At 40.0% G+C, this 24,913-nt stretch overlaps 1 protein-coding gene across 1 annotated transcript; it reads left to right on the top strand.

Annotated features, from left to right (window-relative positions):
* The first annotated feature begins 656 nt into the window (after positions 1–656).
* Positions 657–24,857, top strand: LOC146376236 (guanine nucleotide-binding protein G(q) subunit alpha). The gene is made up of 7 exons (XM_084947569.1): positions 657–1,734; positions 12,298–12,482; positions 16,157–16,311; positions 16,439–16,567; positions 17,218–17,347; positions 18,135–18,288; positions 20,376–24,857. The coding sequence occupies exons 1-7, from the start codon at positions 1,599–1,601 to the stop codon at positions 20,564–20,566; spliced, it is 1,080 nt and encodes a 359-aa protein (XP_084803695.1). The 5' UTR covers positions 657–1,598; the 3' UTR covers positions 20,567–24,857.
* The last annotated feature ends 56 nt before the right edge of the window (positions 24,858–24,913 follow it).

Below are 24,913 nucleotides of genomic sequence, written 5' to 3'. Positions count from 1 at the left end.
GCCCTCAAGTAGAGTCTACTTGAAAATGCTACAGTATGTATACAATATGTTTTTGATAGACTGTAAGTCAAAGCTTGGAAAAAAAGAAATGTACCACAATTACACCACACAAGAAGACAATATTGAACAAAACACAAATGTAACCCTCCAGTTGACTTAAAGGTTAGCTGGAGATCGCTCTAAAGCGTAAAAGTGATGGTGTGACGGACCATTAGTTTTATACAGGTATAAATATGTGAATAAAAACTGCATTTTAATGACGTGTCAAAGAAGCTCATGAAGAGCAAAGAGTCTAACAGCTAAGTTAAGTTAACGCCTCAGTGCCTCGCCAAAAATAGCACAAAATGACCTTCAGATTTTACTGCAGTGCCGTTTGATTGTATACTGTGTAACTATATTATGTCCACTGAAACACAATCAGAGTGTGCAAGGTTAACTTCCACTAGGCGCTCATCACGCAATCACTAAAACATAAACTGTACTTCCTCCTCCCACCCAGTGAGAGCACACACACACACACACAAGAAAAAAGAAAAAAAAACAGGATTGAAATGGAAACTGTAAAACAGAGATATGAAGTCCCAACATATCCCGTCATACGCATTTTCTATTCCACAGGTTGGTGTATAAATGACTTGTGTGGCGTTTGTTTGACGTGACACTCCCCCTTGGTCGATGGGAGGCCGACGTCACCCTGCCAGCGGAGGAGTGGATGGCCTGTGCAATAAAAATACATGAAGAGAATTGAGGAAAAGGAGAAAATTGGCCGGGGAAAAAGCAACAACACGGCTGTTATTCCTTTCTTCACGTTCCGCTCGTGAACCGTGGACTTGAGCTCCCTTCTGAGGCGCACTGAGATGTTTTTTCGCCTCTCTATCAAGAGCTCGGGCAGAAATGCTGTGTTATGTGCGGCTTTCTTGGCTTTTTGAGCGCACCGAGAGAGATAACTGTACTGTATCCCAGCCTAGCGGATTGGAGTGAAAGTCCGCCATATTCTGCCTTACCACGCCCGGGAGTCGAGCCATTGGAAAATAAACGGACAGCCTTATTCATGCGTTTTTCTTGTTGCCCTTATCCGCAGACGGTAACCTGAACGCGAGGGATTTCGTTTAATGAAAAATATCAACATTGACGACTTTGAAGAGAGGGTGGCCCGGCTCGGATGACAATGCTTAACGAGATCACACTGAGCAGTACAGAGGATGTGTCTTAAAAGGATCTGTTGATCATATTGAGACGGGAAAGCAGATTACACCTATTAAGATTGCACAGATATTCCACCGAAACCGCTTTGGACTGTTGTTTTGAAGCTGTCGGGAGGCCCCAGAAAAGCGAAGCAGGGGGAGGGGGTGGGGGGTCAATAATTTCTCAAATATCTAATTTTCCTTTCCACCACAATCTGTGCGCTGTTGGGACTCATTATAAGGGCGTCCACGCGTTATTTCACCACCAGTAGGCCTGTATGAGGACGTTATTTGGCATTCACAGGCCTGTTTTTTTTTTTTTCTTCTTTCTTTTCCTTTCTTTCCTTCTGCCCCTGAAATCTGGATGAATCACTAAGAGGGGAAAGGAGTGCGAGTTTTACAAAAGGAGAGAGAATGACCCTGGAATCCATAATGGCGTGTTGCCTCAGCGAGGAGGCGAAAGAAGCCAGGCGGATCAACGACGAGATCGAAAGGCAGCTCCGCCGGGATAAGAGGGACGCACGCCGGGAGCTGAAACTGTTGCTTCTCGGTAAGCTCGACGGGGAGAGCAATGCCAAGCCCGCATTCCTCTCTCACTAAAAATGCCTTTGTCGGCTGTAGGGAGTGGGGGTTAATGGGGTTTCCCCACCTGAGTGAAGTTTAGGTGGTGGGGTAGAACTATCTCGGTGTTATGAGTCGAGTGCACAGATTGGCAGGTCAGCAGAGGGAGGAGATGCTGCCCAGCAAGGCCTGCATGGCTTCCACTATATAAAAAAACCACCTGATTTGAATAACTGTGACTGGCTAGTGTCGAGGAAACAAATGGGCGCTAGCTCTCCATTGACTCCTCCATGCTCTTTACAGGTTTGACAACAACCTGTGCAGCCAGATCTTAAGGGGCCCATTCAGGCGGTGTGCTTATAAGAGTGCGGCTGGGCCAAAGTCTGCGCTTTATTGGGCACAATCAAGACAGTTTTGCAGCTTAACACATAACCTTGGCAATCATTATATCCCAGATATCGATGTAGAGTGAAAGCTTGGCCACTTGCTGTCCTATAATATGTGTAAACCTGTGTGTGATGGTATGCTCCTGCATATTATATTGTGGAATATTAAATTTCCAGACTAACAGCAGTATTCGGTGCAATACAGTAAGTAATGTATCATGGTTTTAATAGTAAAACTCTAAATTGTTATTTAAATTCTTAAAAAAAAACCCTAAATAATGACATTCGTAACTGTCTTTGCAGTGTTTGGTTGTAAATGGGGAGAAGAGGGCAGATCCTGTTAAGCAGCATTAGTCATACTGAAGAAATGTGAGGAAAACAAGTCATCTACTTACCATCCCGGTTTTAATTAGATTTTCAACAAAAAGCCCATTAGATGTGATGACTGTGGTCCTGGTGAGTGGTGCCAGAAACCTCGCTTCCTGATCTGCTGCTCTCCTCACTTAGTTCCTTAGAAAATGCAAGAAGGCAATGGTCTAAAGTACATTTAGGCCCTTAAATCGCAACATTGCCTCCCGAGTGATGCTTAAGAGGGACTAGATGAGAGAAGTTTACACCTTTGGCTGCTGGTTAAAACAAAACAATGACATGAATCCTTAAATGGATTTGAAGGAGCTCACTGCCACCACCCTTGTTAAATAACTGTGCTGCTGTTGCCCCTTAATCTCTCATAATACACCACAAGTTCATTGTGCAAATTCATAAGCAGTCAGTGACCTTAAACAACAAAGTGTGTACTATTTGAGGGCAGCTGTTTCTAATAATCTTGTATTTATTTAATCTTTAGTCAGTAATGTGTGAAAATTTGTCAGCCCAAAGTGAAAGGGTAGGCTGTTGTATTTCAGAGGGATTTACTTTACTTTAAAAAGATATAAAGTGAAATGGAGCATGATTATATAGAGACAGGAAAACAAGAAACAGCAGCACAGATTTTAGACGGTAGTATAGACTTTTTTCTACTGTGTGGCTTTTTCCGGGGTTATAAGAAACATCTAAGGTTTGAGCATGGAGAGGCCGATTAGAGTATGAATAGGAAATGCGTTATGCTCAAGGCTAACCTAGGACAATAGACCTTATTAATCCTTGTAGAAAGTAGCGGCAATCATAAATACAATAGGCAGGCATATGCTTGAGCATCTAAAGCAATCCTGGATAAATTAACCATTTTATTTTTGGACCTGATTCAGTGTATCAGCTCATATGCAGGGCTCTCAGTTCACAATGATTGTTTGTTTGTTTGTTTATTTATTTATTTATTTATTTATTTATTTATTTGTGTGTGTGTGTGTTAATGCACACAAATACCACTTCTATTACAAGTGGTCAAGTGAAACAGAGGAAGATGTGCATATGTGAAGATGTGTGCTCTATATGACTGTGTCACCACAGATGCTCTATGAACTATTATACAGTGACAGGATACGGGTATTCAGTTTTTCAAGCTTGCTAATTGCTTAATTTCCCCAATGGATTTGACCACTAAACTCTCCAAGTCAAGTTCACTAGTTTTCAGGATGACTATCAGTGGGCTTTTCAGAAATCATCTTGGCTTTTAAAACGTCACTTATAATCTTTCAAAACCACTAATTGCTTTGTGTCTACTGGGATTGTGTATGTTGAAACACAGGCTACACAGCAAATGAGAAGATTGCAAGTTTTTAATCCATTCCTCAAGTATCTCATGTCCATTAAGAGCTAACCGGATAATGGGAATGTTCTGAAATTAACACTCATTTAACCTTATTGGATGACTGAGAATACATTACCAGCAACAGTGTAGATGAGTTGATTCAGTGGGAGAAGGGCTTGATATGTTTCTCTTAAAAGCTGTCAAGTGTAGATGTTGTTTAATGATTGGTCAAATACTGGAGGAACCGATGGGTTCTCTCATATAAGTGACTAATAAAGACTCTCTAGTTAACAAAACATTGATATATATATTGTGCCTGAATATTTCATCCATACATCTATCAATCAATTTATCCATATCCATTCCCTGCTGCTTATATGGGTTCAGGTTATGGGAACAACTGTCTAAGCAGAGAAGTCCAGACCCTCTCTCCCTCCAACCACTTCCTTCAGCTCAGCCTGGGGGACAGAGATTATATCTCTGTCCCCCAGGCTGAGCTGCTCTGAAACCTTCTCTCGGTAGTACGTGCCTGAAACACCATACTTAGGAAGCGCCGAGGAGGTAATTTAGTCAGATGCCCGAACCTCCTCAATTGGCTCCTTGTGGTGTGGAGGAGTAGCAGCTCTACTACTGAACCTGTTCTGAATGACTGAGCTCCACATCTTTATCTAAGGAGAGCCCAGCTACTCTTTGGAGAAACCTAGTTTCTTCTGCTACCATCTCATCTATAGTCTCATTCTTTAGCTCATGAGAGGGTAGAGACATAAATCAGCAGTTTTGCTTTCAAACTGAGCTCTCTCTTCACCACTACAGACTGTCACGGCATCCACATCGCTGCAGACATGACCCCAATCCGCATTTTAGTTTCCCCAATCAACTCTCGCCTCACTAGTGAACAAAATCCTGAGATACTTAAACTCATCCACTTTCCAGCAATTTGTCCCTGATTCAGAGTTGTCATTCTTTTCTGGTTGAGAACCATTGCATCGGACTTGGAAATGCTAATTCTCATTCCTGCTGCTTCACAAGATCTCATCTTGAAGCCACTCAAGCAGAAACTATCCATCACTTGACTATGCCTAGAAATTGTGTCTATAAAAGTTACAGTTAGTTACAAAAGTTAAAAGTTAGTTATTGGCAAAGTCCAGCAGTCAACCGGGATGGAGTCCAGTTTATTAGCTGGTATTCTACATCGAGCTCCTTCTGCTGTTGTACAGGGACCTTTTTTAATATAAAAAAAAAGTCTACACTGGATATTGTGCTTTATTTTAAACTTGAATTTCCTACACTATCATTGTTGAACTGATATGCCTGTGACCAAAAATTTTCCTGAAGTAGTTGGGGCAAAAAGCTTTAGAGTTTGAGTGCCTATAGTTCAAGAAAAGTGCATACTTACTACACCTCTTTTTAGAAGCACAGCATTTGAGCTGCATTTTATCGGAGTTTCTCACATGACATCATGTGCACATCACTCAAGATTTGTCCACAATGTATGATGCCAGGAAAGAATGCGTATTCTCCAACTAGTTGGTAGTGGTTCATGGAGGTAGCTGACTCTCAGTAAGTGAAACTGGTTTCTAAGAAAGTGCTGCTCCAAAAACCTCCTAGTGATTGCTTTGGTTACCAGCAGATTTACATGACCGAGAGTTTGCAGACAAACGTGAAAAACTACAGGCAATTACTCGCCATGCAGTACTAAAACTTAAATAAGTGTGATGCAAACCGGAAAGGGTGAAGGTTCACCCTTAGAGTAAAAGTTGTGTCTTTGCACTGCAACTGGTATTTTTCAAAATCTACAGTTTTTACTTTGACAGCAAATGGTTTCCATTTATGGCTTCTGTTGCACTTTTCACAGTTTCTCTACAGGTTGGAGAGTAGCTGGAGAGTATTTTTAGACAGGTCTGCCTTTTTATGCAAACTAAAGGTAACTGCAGCAGTATGCTACCAATCAAAGTAATCATGTTTTTGCCAACTGGTTGGGGAGTACATGACCCATCTGTTCCCTAGACAAAGGTGGGTCCTATGAAAAAATGGGGGTCACTGTCCATTTCTAGATTCTAGGCCTGTAAGAGTGGGCCTTTTAGCAATCATTTAATCAGCGACTGCTATCAACCTCATGCAGCCACTTTAAGCCACCTGATGAGTTCTCATTTTTTATCTTAATAACTACTGGTTGCCATGGACCAGTCTCTAAGCCTGTGTGACTAGGACCTTATTCACTTTAGCCTATATAGTCATCACGATTGTCATACAGCCAATATGGCTTACTAGTTAATGTCATGTGGTTAGTGGTCTTGGCTGTGTATACCTCAATAGTCAAAACTGGATTTGGTTTTGACTATTGCTAAAAATGTTTTGTTGAGGTCAGAGGAGAATGACCAGACTGTTTCAAACTGTTAAGAAGACAACAGAAACTTAAATAACCTCTCGGTACAACCAAGGTGTGCAGATGAGAATCATTGAATGGTCTACAACAGCAGAAGACCACACCAGGTGTCACTCCTGTCAGCAAAGAACAGGAAAGCCTATGATTCACATAGACTCACCAAAACTGGTTAACAGAATATTGGAAAAACATTGCCTTGTCTGAGTGTTTTTCTGTTGCAACAGTCAGCTGTCAGTTAGAATTTGACTTTAACATGAACCTATGGATCCATCCTGCCTTGTGTCAGGCTGGTAGTGTAATGGTTTGGGTGATATTTTCTTGGCATTGAACATGACAATGAACTCACTGTATTCAAACGGTTTCTGTATCCCAATCCAATAGAACACCTTTTGGAGGTGGTGGAAAAGGAGATTGAGATCATGGATATGCAGCTGACAAATGTCAGGTCAATAAGGACCAAAATCTCTGAGGAATGTTTCCATCACCTTGTTCATTCTATGTCAGGATGAGTTAAGGCAGTTCTGAAGGCAAAAGGGGGTCCAACCCAGTACTAGCAAGAGGCAAGTGAGTCTATATGCAGTAAAGACTTTAGCATCATTTTATGGAAGGGGGCAAGATTAGTGCCACGCATTTAGTGTCTGATCCAGTATGAAATATGATCACAGTCTACTCTTCCGTTCTGTTATTGTTTTTAAATAATGGCCAGTTGGCCTTTGAACTGCTGGATATATCATGTCATCTCTTTTTTTAGCTTTGTACTCTATTAGATATTTTAGGAAATTGTCTTAATTGGCACATAAACTCTTGAATTATGGCAGGAACAAAAACCTGTTTTGTGTTACATTACTGGTTTAAGGTCAAAGACAAATTGTTATCAGCTCATCCCAGAGTCCAAGTGGCCAAATTTGAAGAAACCCATTCAAAACTCTCTTTTGGCCATGGGCTGTTGTGGGAATCTAGGCATATTTACTTTATCTAGAAAATAATTTGTAGATTAATAATAGATACCACTAATAATAGACAATTCTTGTTTTATCATTGAGGTCTGAAGCGTCTGTTGACTCTGAAATGGGTTAAACATGACTAATTATTGGGCTTGTCTACATTTGCTAAATTAATTTAAAATCGCTCAATTACAAAAATGGCACGACCCAGCTCCAATCCTTAAGGGACCATTGAACCTAGTTTTTGGTGCTTGTCCCCCTTTACACACTTTCACATGCATGCCGAAAAATTAATTTGTAGACAAGTGGGATGGACTCGAAACACAAGATGCCTTTACAACTTAGGTTATAGATTTACCTCAACAAACACAAAAGATATATTCTAAAAATGTCCATTTTAAACAACCAAATAATTTTGAAAATCATTGCGTCAGTGCTGGTGTGACTGGGTGAATGAGGCAATTTGCGTAAAGCGCTTTGAGTGCTCAGAGTAGAAAAGCTGTCTATAAGAAATAGTCCATTTGCCATGTTGTGTCATGGCTATGACTGAACAAAGTCCAGCCCTATTTATAGCGACTGTTTCACAAGCACATGGTTGTTATTGTTAGAGGAATGCCTAAAGGTGTCTTATGTTTTGATTAACGTATCAATCAGTGTTTAAGTCATTTTTATTCATTTCAATGTCATTGTTTAGCTTCCAGATTTTATGATAGTTGGGTCCACTTTTGGGCAATTTTTCAAAATTTTGCCTCCAAAATTGATTTTTAAGTCAACGTGGATGTGATTGAAGGGCAAAATTTCTACTTGAGATCAAGCGACTGACTTGGCCATTGAAGAATATCCCATTTCTTTGCCTTGAGAAACCTTTGGGTTGCTTTTGCAGTATGTTTTGGGTTATTTTCCATTTGCACTGTGCCCGATCAGTATTGCACCATCTGATTGAATCTGAGGAGATAGTATAGCCCTGCACACTTCACATTTCATCCTGTTGCTTCTATCAGGAGTCTCAATAAATCAATAAATACTTGTGACAGAGTCAACAAAGTCTATTCAGTGAGACAAAGACTTCAGTGAGACTGATTGTTCTTGAGTTAGTCAGAAGTTGTATCGTAATCAAGGAAAAAAATGCAGTCATGCACTTTATTTGTTTTCTGTGGTCTTTCAGGTCTCTTGGTGTATCTGAGCTTGTCAGTGCACTCACTCATTTTAAGCATGTACTGGGATTGTTGTCAACCTCTTATTGAGAATTACAGTAAATAGGTACCAAATGCAAGTTAAGCACTTGGAACCAACTCCAGATCTTTTATACGCTTTTTGACTTAAACGTATTCGCAATGAAAAAGTGCTGAAGAAATTGAGAATATGGTTTAATAAGGCACCTTGATACACCCCAGTAGTTCTACTGAATTCACCTTTCTATGGAGTGTTTTGGCTCTTTTCAGTCCCTGCCATTAACACCAAATTGATCCGACTTCTATAGGAGTGATTTTCTTTAGAACCGTTAAAATATAAATATATTTGTTTATTGTTCAAGAGTTTTAAATTCTCTTAATAACGTAAGGTTTATTTTATGTACTTTCCTGTCATCCAGTTAAGATTGTTAAACACAGTGAAATCCCTGGTCTGCAGTGGTAGGCCTACTTACAGCAGTGGTCAGTTATGCACATGTATAACTGACCTTAGTCAGTCATAAGGAACTAAATAATCACTTATCATTTTCTGGAAGTATTTACTCTCTTGCATTTAGTGTTCATGTATATTTTGAATACAAGATGCTGTTAAAATTAGGGAGCTTCTGTTATTTGGTTAGTCAAATAAATTAAATGTAAAAACTCCTATCAAAGTAACTGAGAGGGAGAAGATTGAAATCCAAGTCTGTCACTCTTGTAACTGTACAACAGCTGAATAGTTTTCGCTTTCAAATTTAGGACCAAAGAACGTCTGAGTTTTGTTAAACTCTCATTAGTAGCAAGGCTGAAAATCGAGGTCAATAATCTATGCCGATGAGGAACAAATCGAAAGTATTTGTAAAAGTGAAACTGGCACTGAGCCTTCGTGTCTTAACTCTACTTAAGGTGCTGCTAAGAACTTGGAAGTGAATGACTTTCTTTTTCACTCAGAGTCAGTTTAAAATGAGGTACATTCTTAAAATGTCTGCGCACTGCAGACAGTAATGGAGTTTGGCGAGTCTTGAAAGCACAAAGTTCAAGACGTCATTTGGCCAGTGAACAGGAGAACTTTTAATTATCCTTTTGATACACTTAAACCAAATAATAAGCACATCTTAAGTGTGAGTGCTGAGTATCTTCAAGTCAGGTTTTAAATGTCCAGGGTATTTAATAATTAAAGGAAAAGGAAGACTGAGCAGCTTGTTTTTTTTTTTTTCCTTTGGTCTTTTGTCTTATTGTGCTTTTGCTTCTGAGTCAGACAACTTTCATAGAACCTGCGACATGGCAGATGTAATGCTGATCCATAGACACCATTACACACTTGGGTTAATCTGGGGTCGCTTCATCGATTGGAAACGTGACTCAGCAGCCACTAATGGCCAGAAGACAATCATACAGAGCATATTTGCTGTCTCCCTATCTTTTTCAGTGCCTGTTATACTCATTGGTATAATGGAAAAGATCCATTAAGACAGAGATGCGGTCAAGCGATTATGATTTCTTTTCGAGTAATTGTGTACAAATCTATGAAGTAATGTGTATAAAAATATAGTATTCTTGTAGGAGAGTACCTCACTTTTTTTCTGTGACAACCAGGATGATGTCATCGGCATCCATCCATTTTGCTACCACTCATATGGATCCAGCTAGGCAAAGCTGCCAAGACCTCACTACTCTCCACCACTAAAGTTCTTTGGGGGCTTTCCCATGCAGGCAGGCCGGGCAGGGTCTCCACCCAAAGCACCTTACTAAGGAGGCACTGAGAGTGTATACTAGACCAAGCCTGGTGATTGGGATCCTCACCCAGAGCATCCACTCTACCCACCTCAGACTCTGAGGTGCTAATTCTGTCACCCACTTCACTGGTGTTAGGAAAAAAAATTTTGAATGTATTATTTCTTAAACTTAGTTAAAGAATTACTACCCATTATTTAGGTTATTGTAATTGTTAACTCCCAGTCATTAACTGGAACAACAAGGTAAATAACACTATGCTGTTTGGACAGCAAATACAAATCATAAAGCATAGGCTTGTATGAGTTTTGCCTTTCAACCAATTACAGCTTAGATGGGCTTCAGCCCCCAGTTGTGACCCTGACCTGGATAAGCAGTTGAGAAAATGGATAAATGGACAGATGTGGTTTTCTTTGCTTTGTTTAGTGGAAAAGAAACCATATGCATTGTGGTATTCATCAAATTAAGTTGAATATGCATGGAAAAACAATGTATTCTAATACCTTTCCTCAAAGCCACGTTTATTAATTTGGAGAATGATTGCTACTTCCCTGCAAGCTCCTATTGGACTACACTAGAAAGCCTGCTTTGGCTTCACTTTTGTTACAAAGAAGTGCAGCATATTCAGACTTCTATAAGAGAGACGCTCAGTTAATATGCACTGCAGCACACATGCAAAACATACATGTGCACTCCTTTCTCTTGAAGTTATCCAAGAGGTACTAGTTAAGACTGTTCCACTGGTCTGCCAAGATTCTCAATGAACGAAAGGGAAATCACACCCCCAGTTCTTCACACCCAAATAGTTCCTGTTACCGCTGAGAGGACAGAGATGTTGTTCTTGGTCTGTCACCAGACTAAGCAAACAGGCTGGGAGGAAGAGTAACCAGCACATAATATCATATGTGTGAGTGCATGAGTGGATGTGTTCATATGTGTATGTCTGTGTGCATGTACTGTTCATCTGTGTGTATAAATGTTTATTCCAAGACAGGATGTTGTTGCAAAAAGCCACGATTCATCTTAGGATAGGAAATATTCCTATACACATATTTATGTTTGTAATTCTGCAAGAATCCCTTTCATTCACCATAGTTACTTTAATCAGCTTTTCATCATTAACAATGGACCCAATTACTGGGTAGTGTAAAAGGGGTTGCTAATAGCTTTGTACCCATAAGAAAATCATGGGTGGATACTGAACATGGACATTTGGCTTGAATATTAAGCAGTTTATAAACGACATAGTAAAAAGGTTTTACCATCTGATTGTGTCCATATCAAAGTAGAGCAGTCAGTAGTTGGTAAACTTAAAGCAAATGAAGCAGGTTATCTCTTACTGTCTGCTATACTGGGAAAGAGGTCATTTCAGACAGTATCCGACTTGATTCCTCCAGCACTGTCTGAAGTTTGAGGACTGAGGACTCCTTAATATGCAACACGAGTATGGATATCGTCTTCAACCAGCAGTTTGTGTTGCTCCATGTCCGGCTGTCTCTGTTACAACTTTATAAAGTAATCCTGCCTGTTTGCTTGTTCAATCTTCCTCCGTGATGTGAAATATAATAATGCAGCTTGAATAAAAAAGGCTGTTAGACAGCGGCGCTTCGGCATTTTTAAAAAAGTTTTTATTTTTTTACTGTGGGTGGATTGCTGTGGGGTACAGGTAATTATGGAATGTGAATGAAAGAGTGTATTTTAAAAAACGAATTTAATGCCAACATCACAAGTTTGTTTTTGTCATTTTCAATGAAAACAAATGCTACACTGCAGAAGTCTATATGGATCTTTTTCTTTTCTTCTCTTGAAACGCTCTGACAGCCAAGTAAGGATCTTGCAGGGTCCCTTCTTTTTTTTTGCTTTGGTTTGTAGCAGCTAATTATGATCTGCACTTGTATTTCAGCTTTGCCCCTATAAATGTGGCAAATGCAGTGCAATCAAATTTATTTTATATCCATACAGCTATGACAATCTCATGGTAAGGACGTTGTACAATCAGTGCCGCCTATGTTCTGTATTTAGACCACTGGCTGTGCAAGAAGCCTCCCCTGCAAGGTTTTAATGCCTTTTCTCTAGTTAACAGTAGTGGATTAATTTTTAACAGTGAAAATAGTCTGAATGTCCATTTAAGAAGCATGACTGCCGACACAGGAGATGATACGCGTCGTCTGGTTAAATGACACTTTGCACAAACCTACTGTATAAATAAACTCTGTGTTCCCTTTTCCTGTGTACTTTCTCAGGCACTGGGGAAAGTGGGAAGAGCACATTTATCAAACAGATGAGGATTATCCACGGAGCCGGTTACTCTGACGAGGACAAAAGGGGCTTCACCAAGCTGGTCTATCAGAACATCTTCACGTCCATGCAGGCCATGATCCGTGCCATGGAGACGCTCAAGATCCCCTACAAGTATGAGCACAACAAGGTAAATGGATTCTTTCACTCCAGCTTTTCACGTTCTCCAACTTTTCACGTTCTCCAACTTTTCACGTTCTCCAACTTAAATGGCAGTTGATGGTGTCAAATAATTAGAGAAAGAGAGAGACTCTACGATGTGTTACAGTGTGCTTGAGTATTTTTAGAGGGCTGTCTATCTTATTTGTAACAGCCATCCATAATCATTTCCTGTCCTTTTATAGACTTCCTGTGTCCTTAAAACACTCAAGTACTCATCACGCCCTTTTGAGTATTTGTGTTTGCATATTTCCTTGAAATCCACGCATGCATATATGCACACCATCCCTGCTTCTACACTACTACCATACTCCACACTACTCGCTCAAATTTCACCTTGCTCTCTGTACTTAACACTTCAGCAGAGCCTCTTTGTTGTAGAGGAGTTACCCTGGTGTTCACAGCTTTGGGAACTGGTACAGGGAGTTTTTGCTCAAAGTTTCTTCCATGTGAAAGTGACAAATTAAAGGAAATGATGCTTAGGAGTCCACACCTTGGCACAGCTACTGTGGTCTTCAGTTTCTCTGTGTCATTTGACTACAGTCCAGGCTGATGTTTAATGAAAGCCTTTTTTAGAGATGTTGTGTTTGTTATGTCAGTGTTAAAATCGGGTGTTTTATTCATAATGCACAAAACCAAATGCGCACTTTCATGTGACAGCATTTTTGGTCTGTCCCATTTTATCAGCGCTGTCATTTCCCTACAATACATGTGCAAGTAGACCACTGGATCCCATTCATTCCATTAGAGGGGTGCAAAGTTGTTCCAATGCATTCTTTTTGGGGACCGCTTTAAGCGTTGCATAATTAATACTGATCTGGACAGCTTAGAACTTTTGACTGATTGCACAGTTGCATCATTTATTTGTATTTTAAAGTGAGATGTGTTCACCCAGGTAAGAGGGTTCCACTACGTGTTGTTCAATTATGTTGGCGGTTTTCAAATAGCACAGAAATCTTCGAAAGTTTGAATAAAAACGCTATTCTACAGACATTAAATTCGTAGTTCAAAACGACACATCTTTTCCCCAGACATGCAGACTGTAACGAACGAGGAGCCCAGCCACTGCTGTCGACCAAGCGCGCATTATATGACAATCAGTGCAACCTGCGAGATTTAAAATGGCATCGCAGCCGTGCATGTTTATGCAGATGTGGTGCACGGCTGTTTTCGCTTCCCATCTCGTGTGTGCATTTTCATGAGGAATGAAACTGATTGTGGTATATCAGTTATGCATTTTCACCATTATTTTGCCCACTTTAAACACTATAATTCAGAATATGCTGAATAAATATAATGCTTTTATGATCTATTTTTATGAAACTAAATGCAGGTGGGTTTCTGCTTCAAAATTTCTTCCCAAGCTTTTGGTTCATTGTACAGTTCTCATTCCAGTTTACCGCCATGTCTTGCACACTGCACATCCACCATCTAATTTATAGTAACAGTCAATTTGAGGTTGATGTAAAAGTCTTTTAGGACCTGTACTAAAGGGTAGAACTGACTGTCTAATGAAATCAGAGCTATGTGCACAATGGAACCGTGTAACCTGTCATAATTTGTACCCAACATCCCTCTACTCTCATATACATACGGGTAAAATGGGAAGTATTTTATCCTTGACAAAAGAATTGACTGACATCACAAGGGAAGTGAAAATGAAACCCATCAATTGTGTTTACAGTGTCTTTCTGGGCTTTTATAGTAAATGCCACTCTCACAGTCTTTCAGGCCCACCCGTTTAAATAGGCCTCAATCTTCAGTCCCCAGTCTTCACATGTCCGATGTATGCACGTCTCAGTCATGTACTGTAACTATGTCTCAGACTAGGTGATCCACACTAAAAACAGAAACTGTGTTTGTGCTGGACTTCAAGGCTTGTAGTGGCAGGTTAAGAAAAAGGTTATGCTGTGTCTGCATGTAGACAGTCACTGATTTGTAAAGGTTCAGCACGAGTGGTTAATCTGCTGGTAAAAAGACTTGTTCTGTGGCTTTATTTATGTTTTCAATCTGCCAGTTCTACAGTCAATCACACAATCGCTGTAAGCAAGGACACTATTTTCTGGTTGTGTCAAAGTACTGTTTACCCTTATCTTCACGAGTATCACGTGCAGTTTATTGAAAGGCATTCTTGTGTGTCTGCTACTGCACAAACTTTTTTTTTTTTTCACAATCAGGAATTCAGTCTTCAGTTAGAATGCACTGACTCATATCTGTGTCATCACAAAAGATTTACTCAGCCATATTAGATTTAGGAACTTGCTGAATGGTTTTATCCAAATAAATATGACAACTGCAAAGTTAAAAGTAAATCTATTCTTCACATCACTGGTGGGGCTAAAGCCACTGTAGACAATATAATTGATGAACATATGTCCCATTTTGAAGCCTCTGGATGACCTTCTTTTGTAGTCTCCATTTGGTTTAGAAACTGAATTTTAAGGAGTGAGTCTGAAACTGACTGATTGTCAGTCATGAGTTGTTAGCCAGTGAGTGTATCCCAGAAAATCCTTATTTCCAAAACACAATATGACCAAAATTTACAAAATGGACAAATTTTTTGATTTAATATGACCTGAAATAAATGATTGCGGCTGTAAACAGGAAAAGTGCTTACAGAGTTCGAGTCGGAGAGCTGTTCTTTATGAGACCAGAAAAGTATTTGCAATCACACGCCTCGCCCCCTGGTGGCCATTGAGAAAAATGCAGTTTTAAGGCACTACTGCATTGTCTTAAGATTCCACAGCTTTAATTGAGCTCCCTTGTTTAAAGGACGTCTAACCCCACTTCTTTTATGGAGGTTTTTGTCCATATTACATATGGGAAAACAATACAATTTAAATTTCGAAAAATGGATCCCTCCCATGTACCTCAGAGTGGTTTGTTCTGTTATTTTTACCCTGTTTACAGTTAGTAAAGTAAAAAAAAGAAACGTGAGGCACTGATATTTACATTTACCACACAGTAAAATTAAACATATTTAATATCTTCTATTACAAGCATTTATTAGCACATTGCATCACCATCTTGGGTGGGATCTGGCAACCTCCAATGTGCATCAAGTCCTAATTCACATTGATGGAGACAGAAGGTCTGTTCATCTTAAAATATGAATAGTTTTTAAGTTTTTTGTTTCTGTATTTCACTTATGATTGAATTTTCAGATTCAATGCCTCCCCATTTCACACTCATGGAAGCACCCATGCATGACATACACAATGCAAACATTACGTATCCGTCCTAATCATCAGGAGTAGCTGTGCTGCACTGTTGCTCAACACTTCAACATTCAGTCACGTGTTGATCTCTTGCCATGGGACACAGCAGAGTTTTAGTGGGAATCTGGGCTGACAAAACTTTCCCCTTAATAGGCCCAGTGGGATTTGTGCTTCAGATATTAGGTCCATGCTGAGCCCCGGGGTGCAAAGAAATTTCTGCATATAGAATAAGCGAGTGAGAGCAGAAAATACACCAGTGATAATTAGGACTGTGTAACCTGTGCAGTGATTAGTGTGTGTGTGTGTGTGTGTGTGTGTGTGTGTGTGTGTGTGTGTGTGTGTGTGTGTGTGTGTGTGTGTGTGTGTGTGTGTGTGATACTGAATGCTTGATAAAGTTTTGATAAGTTAAGTTTCTGTTTTCCACCAGGCTCACGCCAACATAGTGAGAGAGGTAGATGTAGAGAAGATCAACAAGCTTGAGAATCCCTACGTCGATGCAATCAAGAGCTTATGGAACGACCCGGGCATCCAGGAGTGTTACGATCGAAGGCGGGAATACCAGCTCTCGGACTCTACTAAATAGTGAGTAAAGCCGACAGCCGTTCAGGAAACGGGCGTCAAACTGTTCAACAGATTTCTAAAAGATCTCAGGAAAGAGATTTCTAGTGTCTGTGAGGTGCTGGATTGTTTTTACTGCCTGCCTCCTCAGTTACCTGAACGCACTGGATCGGATCGCTGAGCCAGCCTACCTTCCCACCCAGCAGGATGTGTTGAGGGTTCGAGTTCCAACCACAGGCATTATTGAATACCCATTTGACCTGCAGAGTGTCATATTCAGGTAAGATCGGATTGTTATTTAAAAAGTGAAAATGCAGTGCTGTGTCATTATGTATAACAAAAGTTCACTGAAATGGTGTTGTATGACTTTGTTAGAATATCTTAATAACTTGATGGAGCTATCAGCTGACCTCAGGAAAAGGAAATGAAAGTAAACAAAGTGTTTTTGAGATAGGCTCTCAATGCAGCGAGAATACATGAGTGCACTCACTCTGTGAGAGTTTGAAGACGCTCAAGTAACCTGTGGACTCTACTGCCTTTAGAAAGAGGTGCACATCATCTGATGGTTATACTTACAAGTAAGACTGGGGATTAATATTTTATATGCGAGGAGTTTGATAAGCTTATAAAATATTTAGAAAGAATATTGTGCTTTGTTAATGCAGGTATTAAACTATACTCGATACGTAATGGACTCGCAGGTTCGCCTTTTAAGTTTATCAGATGTTTTCCTGATTATTTTATGTTAATAATCTGATTGAAATCCACTGAATATCTGATTCAGAAGTGGTCAATGGCATCATCACATTTGATTTGTCTTAGGCTTTCCCTTTATTAAACAACCTGCATCAAGGGGATTAAATCAAAAGGACAACCACACAGACACTTCCTGTGCTTACAGTGACGTTGTTCTCTCTCCTGCCATGGCAGGATGGTGGATGTCGGAGGTCAGAGGTCAGAGAGGAGGAAGTGGATCCACTGCTTTGAGAACGTCACATCAATCATGTTCCTGGTAGCCCTCAGCGAGTACGACCAAGTTTTGGTGGAGTCAGATAACGAGGTGATTTGTCCTTTTATTTTATTTTTTAGAAAGACAAAGAGAAATTTCACCAAACTACCGAGAGATTAAATGGTTTAAAGGATGCTCTCATAAATTCCCATTTGAAAATCCTTATTTCATGTGACATAGGAGATTAGTTGTTTGTAAAGATAAAAGCTTTCCCTATTTAAAACAATGGAAATCAGGTTCTCGGGCTGCTCGGTGGTGCTCCAGCTCTTTTTCCCTTGTAAATGATCAGCCAGCTGTTTTGAATGCCGCCTAAAGCCACGTCTCTTTCTTAAGAGGAATCGATGTGTCAGGGTTTTTTTAAGTGTATTAATGAGCAGGTGTGCGTTCATATGTGTGTTGTCTGTTGCTGTTTTGTTTTTTTTCTCGCGCCCATCTGTTTTCCTCCTTTTTTTGTTTTTTTTTTCAAGCCTGCATATTGTGAAAGTAGAAGACTGACCAGCTTCATGACCTTTATAATCCAATAGCATTAGATAGTTTTTATTATATAATATAAAATAAGGCATTCTGCTTTGTGCTTTTGATAAACAGCAGCGCTGAGAGGTGTAAGACTCTCTATGAGAAGGGTTGCTTGAAACCAAGTGCGAGGGAGAAATTAAAAACATGATTGCCCTACTCTCTCATCTTTACTGCTCTCCCTCTGGTGCCGTGAAACGGTTATTAAAATCTGCACTTAATCAGGTTGAAGGACTGGTTTTTAATTAAGAGACTAACTATCTCTCTGTTTTCTTTCTTTATTTCTGTCCTTCTGCCCCCTCCCCTTCACATATACTCGGTGTAGAACCGGATGGAGGAGAGTAAAGCTCTGTTTAGGACAATAATCACATACCCCTGGTTCCAAAACTCCTCAGTCATTCTGTTCCTCAACAAGAAGGACCTGTTGGAGGAGAAGATTATGTACTCTCATCTGGTTGACTACTTCCCAGAGTATGATGGTGAGTGTTGAATGATTTAAGAGTGCTCGTACCAAAACACTGACAGAGCTTACGTGAAGCCCCAAAATCAAGACTGTCGAGGTGTTTTTGAGTAAAGACGTCATGTTTTGTTTAACTCTTAAACATGTTCACAGATCACCTGCTGTGCCATTATTTTTGTTAGGCTTCAGTCACGCAGCAACTTCCAGTCAGGATGGAAAGATGTGAAGTCCCCGACTGGATGGTGAGAAGTGGCAGAGGTAGCTAGGTGAAATAAATCACCAAGGGGCCCTGTTGATTGCGTCGGTCAATAACAGATGTTCGTAGATGTAGAAAAACTTGCAGAGCGGTCGTAAAACTTGGAAACAAGTGTGATTCAAACTGGGAATAGAGGCTGTTAGTCTCCAAAGTAAAAGTGCCTATTCACTGCAACCAACTTGTTTTCAGACTTTTACTTTGAAGGCAAACAGTCTTGATTTCCTGTCTGAGCTGTGCTCATAGTTTCAGTATCACTCAGCAAGTAGATGCCAAGCTTTTGCAGATAAGTCGGCGTCCTCTATGGAAACTACGGACGGCCGTGGAAACCTGCAAAGCAATCACAAGGTTTTCGGTATAACATCTACACCTCATTACGACCGTTTTCACCTAGCCACTGCTAGTAACTGCTCACCACCCAGTGACCGGTGGTTGTCAAGGGGGGTCATTGACAGCTCTCCATGCCAGTGTGACTGGGGGTCCATTAGAACTAGTTTGTGGAGCTGACAGGTTAACCATGGCAGGAAATTTCTGCTTACAGTATAATATCTGATACACAGCTTTTAATGTATCAGAGTAATCTCTGCTATTTTCTTCATTTTTTTTTTATTACACATATTTGATTTAAGGAAAAAATGCCGGAAAAATATTTCAAACTCGATATCAAGTGATGCCGGTTTCAAGTGCTTTAAAGTGGCCCTTTTGTGCTAATTTACAAGATCATAATTTTATTTGTGGAGTGCACTAGAACTGATTTAATATGTAATTCTTGCTCCACATTAGTTCCTGTCTATTTAAAGGCCAGCTATGATTGGTCACTTTAAATGGCAAAAGCAGTGAGTATTTCTCACGTACTGCATCATTGGTGCTATTTCTAACTCTGTATCTGAAAGATCGTTCTAACTGTAAATGTAACTTTGAGCACAAACATTTGTAAATGGGGATTTTTAACAGATTACAACGTCTTGGATCAAATATAAGAATTCAAGCAGTGGAGAGAGTTGATGGAAAAATGTCTTCAGCGTGACAGCTTGTTTACATTAGTCATACATAATTTGACAGCATTACAGCAAACAGTGTACTACGCTACCACATTTGCCATGCACTGTGCACCATGGACTAATTGTATCGGTATTTTACTGTTGTGGGGACATGATAAAAGCACATAAAGAAAGTGTTACAGCATTCAAAGCTCATAGCTTTGGTATTTTAAAATGTACAGCTTTAGAAAGAAAAGGAAAATAATGTTAGACTGAAGCTTAACTGGTTGCCCCATGATATTCTCTTTCTTATGTATATCTGTTAGTTTTGGGTAAGCCAAATAATTAAGCCACAGAAGAGAGGTGTTGACTATAAGTGAAGCATTTCGTGCAAACATTTCTTCTGGGAAAATGTAACAGTATTTGCTTTGAATTTTGGCCTTTGTAGTTTTTTTACACCAGAAACTTACTTATAAGATCAGTAATTTGCGTTCCTGCCATTGACTCAGCATCACTCACATACATGTAGAGCTTTAAAAAAACAAAGTGTACCAATTAACATATAATGTGAAATGTGCACAGGTAGAGATTTGAGGGCACGTCGCTATACTGCAGTGAGTGAAGTTTTCTAAGTACTACCTGAAGCTTCACAATGTTTTTAGCTTGAGCTCTAGGGCAAATAAAAATCTTGGGCTGGCAGACCTGAGATACAGTTGTGGTGCGTAAATTGGAATGATGATCTGACAAGTATGGCAGGGAAAAACCATGAAAAAAAAACATGGAGGATCTCCACACTGATATTATGAATGATAAACAAGCCGTAGTAATTTATAGCTGTGCATATATACTGATCCACGATATTCCCCCATGCAGGTCCGCAGAGGGATGCCCAAGCAGGGCGAGAGTTTATCCTCAAGATGTTTGTGGACCTGAATCCAGACAGCGACAAGATCATCTACTCTCACTTCACCTGTGCCACTGACACAGAGAACATCCGTTTCGTCTTTGCAGCCGTCAAAGACACCATCCTGCAGCTCAACCTAAAGGAGTACAACCTGGTGTAGAGCAGGGCAGAGCAGGGTGTTCCGACTGCAGGCCCTCAGCACACACTGACTGACGCAATCTGTGAAAAGATAGATCATATATACACACACGCATTAAAAAAAAATCTAATGGTTGCATAATACTAATTTATTTGCTGTCTGCTGATCTCTTGACTCCTCGAGGGGTGAGCGAAGTAAATGTTATCTTGCTATTTAAGAAGTGATGAAAAAGCGGGGACAGGATATTCGCGAGGGTTGGGTGGACGGCGCTCAAATGAATGCAGTGTGTTTCTGTCCCTCCTGCCTTTTTATAAAAAAAGAAGAAGAAAAAAAAGTTTGAATTCCTTTTTTAAGCCTTCTTCCTTACCTGTTGTTTCATTCTGAAGCTTCATCACGGGCGTTTACCTGTTTGCCCAGCAGGGAGTGATGAGTTAGATGGCTTCATTTTTTAATTTATTTTTTTAATCTGATAGACTGATTGGCAAGTCTTTTGATGAGTAGGCAGAATTTGTGATCTCTTTTAAAATGATTTAAAATTCATTTGATATATGCGAGTGGCTTAGATCTTTATTAATCTTACTTTGCATTGGCTTTTGGTGCCATTCAGTGAGTCCAGCATGTGTTTGGAGGGAACAACCCAAGTCGTGTGTCAAGTGACGGTCGTGTCATGGTTTTCAGCTGTCGATAGAACCGTTCAGTTGAGAAATGTGAGTGAAAAAGGCTTTGAAAATTAAAAAAAAAAAAGAAGGAAAAAAAGCTTTGAGCAGCAAAGTGAGGAAGCACACAGGGACTTCTGCTTTGTCATGTAAAGATGAACCATGGCAGCGGTCACTTTACACAAACTGAAGGGAGCCGAGGAGGTAATAATTTATCAGACGATATGTTTAAATGATTATGTTCAACTGTGCCACATTAACGCTTTTTATTATGGTAACATGTATATTTATTGCCAAATGCCAAAAAAAAAAAGAGTGAATGAGTGAGAGGGACAGAGGCCCAGACTCCACAGCTGTTCACTGAAATGAAAAGTGTTGCAGACAGGAAAGAGCAGGGCTAACAAACACTCACTGACTCTACCGACCCGACGTATCGACCCTGGAGGTTTTCTTTTCTTTTCTTTTTTTTTTTTAAATACATTTTATTTCATATTTTTTGAAGTCTGCGGTATTCTTCCCCACCCCCGACACACCGACCCAGCATGGACTGACCTGAGCTACAGCGAGCTAGTGGGCTCTGATAGACGGCGCAGCTACACCCGGCGCGTTGAACTGCCTAAAATTATCCAATCACAACCTTGCGCCGTGGGCTGCAGGCCCCTCCCTCCAAGCCCGCGCCAGCCTGCAGACTTATCGAGTCGCATTTTAGCTGTATCTTTGTAATTGTCCAATCACAGCCCGGCTGTCTTGACTGTTGTAGTTGAATAGCAGTGGAGAGTAAATCTGGCTAGTTCCTGTGTGAAAGGTAAAGTGTCGACGTTCAGTTGTACCAAAGTGAGCCCTTCTTGTTCCTAATTGGCATTTCTGATCTGCAATCCTTCATTCCCCGACTTACTTTGAGTACTTTTTATTTTATTTTATTTCTTTCGTAACACTTCCCTAGATCATAAGCCTGTAATTAACATTTATTGAGGCATAGTGCAATTATGAATGCTATAATCATTGTACATACATCTCTCTCTATATATATATTGCAGCATCTTTGTTGGCTTTTTAATCATTACTTTGTTTTGTTTGTTTGTTTGTTTGTTTTTTGGCAGATTGAATGTGCGGTATTGAAAATATGTATCTATGTAATTGTATTGTATGTCTAATGGCTAATTCGTTTTTGGAAGGAAAAAAAAAGTTATTTACATGTTTGTTTTGATTGTTTTTTGTTTTTGTTTTTTTTGTAAGAAGAGAATGTAAATTTTGTGTTATGGCAGTTTGATTTCTCAGCGACGAAACATCGTTCAGCTTCAGAACTGCAAAAAGAGGAATATTGTTATCAGAGAACAGATCAATTGGTGTGCCAGTACTAGCCGTTTTGTTAAATTGATTTTTATATGGGGGAAAAAAACACACAAAAAACCCCAACTGCAAACTGAATCTAATCTACAGGGCTAATTGTAATAGTTTAGTTCTTAACTGGCTTCATGAACAGAGCGCTCGTCACATACGTGTAATGACGTCTTCTCTCACCCATGTCTTTTACGTTTCGTTTCTTTTCACCGCTTTTCAACCAGTATTGATTAACAAGCCTTGCACTTCCTGCACACTTCTCATCCCCACTTCCACTTCCACCACCACCAAAACCAACCTGCCTCCATTTGTAGCCAAACTGTTTTGTAGTGCAGGAGCGGGAGGTGCAGGCAGGCAATCTGTCGCTTTGTGTCTGATTTTTGATAAGAAAAAAAAAAACTGTGTTACGAAGTTGTAATTATCTTTTTGTTTATGTTAATCGATGGGAATGCCAACATGTTGTTGTTGTTGTTTTTCCCCTATTCTCCCAGATACTGTTAAAAACTCAGTACTGAGTCCGTGTACACAAAAGTGCAAGAAATGACTTAACCAATTGGCCTGATTAGCAAGGTGCTTTGTTTCATTTTTACTTGTATTATTTTTTTTTTTTACTTCATTTCCACCTTTGATTGCCACAGTTAAACCAGAATGTACAGTATTATTTTAGACTTTATTTATGAAACGACAGCATAAGAGAAAAATACAGTTCATGTGTACATATTGCCTTACTGAATAAGCTGTGCCTCTGACGTCCCATGCGAGGCACCTGTGTTTTTTCGAGAAGTGAAGCTAGTGCAGCCGATATTGTCCCGTTGTGCAGCTGGAGGATTGTTCGGGGTTTTTTTTTTGGCTCGGTGGTCTTTTCCACCGTCACTCTTTGCTGAAAAGAAACAGCTTTGAAGTGTAGCTCTCATGTAGCTAATGTCACATAAATACATGATATTTTAAGCACATTGTGACTGAGTTGTAATCAGAACAGGCTTTCTGTTGATTTCATGATGTTGTCACATCAGATTCTTGTCTTAAAGCCCACAGCAGGGCGCGTCTTAAGGCACCGAGCTGCCAGATTAAAGCAGCATTTGCTCCTACGCATCAGGATGTGTAGAATGTGCTTGAAAAGGTGTCACAATCTGGACTCAACCCACCAGCGGCCACCTGCTGGGTGTTGTGTTTTTTTTTCCTTTCCACATTTGGCTGTGTTTTGGCGTCTGCCAGCCACTCTGGCAGGTTACCAGCCCTCGTTCGGAGGTCCTGTTGTTTTCAGGTATTTCAGCTGGCTGGTGAAATTCCATACATGGATGGTTGAGTTTGGCAGGTGACAAGTTAATTTTCAGTCCAGTCCTCGGTGTACTTGAATTCAGTGAAGATCTTACAGTAACCACTTATCAACAGCCAGGCCTAACAGGACTGATATTTGGGGCCAGTTTGTGTCAGATGTTGCCAGGGATGAATGTTTTGAAGCTGAACTAAGATTTCAGCTTCATCAGTGCTAATGATCTTCAATTATAGATTTGCAGTGATATCTTATTTTGTTTCCCTACTGTCAAAAGGTGGCTGTTCACACAAACCCTGCTACTTAAAGGGACAATCCTTGCTTCAAAAATAAACTAAAATAAATAAAAATAAACCACATTTTGCTTTCAGCATACAGAACAGCAACTGCATGCTTATGTGAGCCTTAAAAAAGGATCTCGGATCAGCTGAGATTTCAGCTGATCGAGATCTCACGTTAACGTTTAGATTTTGTCAGACAGTGAATAAGAAATATATCTCAACTTGCAGAAATGCACATTATGGGCTTTGTCATAAATGTGAGCCACGCAGGACTTGTTTCCAAGCTTTGCGAGTGTTGGCGCTCCTGTCATTGTTTGGAGTGAGCACACGTGAGCTATGCTGAGCCTGGATTTTCCCCTTTAAGAGAGCCAAGACTCCAGCTGATGTTGACATGGTGACACACATTGTCAGCCACCTCCGCTGCTGTTCGGAGTTCATGCAGTATGTTCAAGAGCAGTCCAGTGTTGTGTACAGTACACTGAGAACTACAGGGTGGGAGGTGGGAGTGAGAGTGGGGGAAAGCAACCCATAAACTCTTCTTTTACTGAAGTGTCAGACACATCATTTTTATTGCTTTCAGCTCTGTTTTTTTTTCTTTTGAGTTTCTTTGCATCCGAATCCTTAATATATGAAGTTTGATGACCATTTTTGAAGTAGTGTTATGATGATCTCCAATCATAATTGTGTAAAATTGTTTCCTGTATTCATAAATTCGCACTCCTTCAACTTGTTTCTGAATGAAGCAACATATTTCTTTTCAACTCTTGTCGACTGTGATTTTTAAAAAACCTTTTTCCTGTGATCACCTCTACACTGT

This window comes from Perissodus microlepis, chromosome 12, assembly GCF_051167445.1.
Source record: "Perissodus microlepis isolate ML-2025 ecotype Zambia chromosome 12, ASM5116744v1, whole genome shotgun sequence".
Taxonomy (NCBI): Eukaryota; Metazoa; Chordata; class Actinopteri; order Cichliformes; family Cichlidae; genus Perissodus; species Perissodus microlepis.
Note: the sequence above shows the minus strand (reverse complement) of the source record. Positions and strands in the feature narration are given on the sequence as shown.

Coding starts and splice junctions, on each gene's coding strand:
- LOC146376236 (XM_084947569.1), top strand. CDS start 1,599: ATGACCCTGGAATCCATAATGGCGTGTTGCCTCAGCGAGGAGGCGAAA. Junction 16,568..17,217: donor CTGCAGAGTGTCATATTCAG/GTAAGATCGGAT, acceptor CTGCCATGGCAG/GATGGTGGATGTCGGAGGTC. Junction 17,348..18,134: donor TGGTGGAGTCAGATAACGAG/GTGATTTGTCCT, acceptor TACTCGGTGTAG/AACCGGATGGAGGAGAGTAA.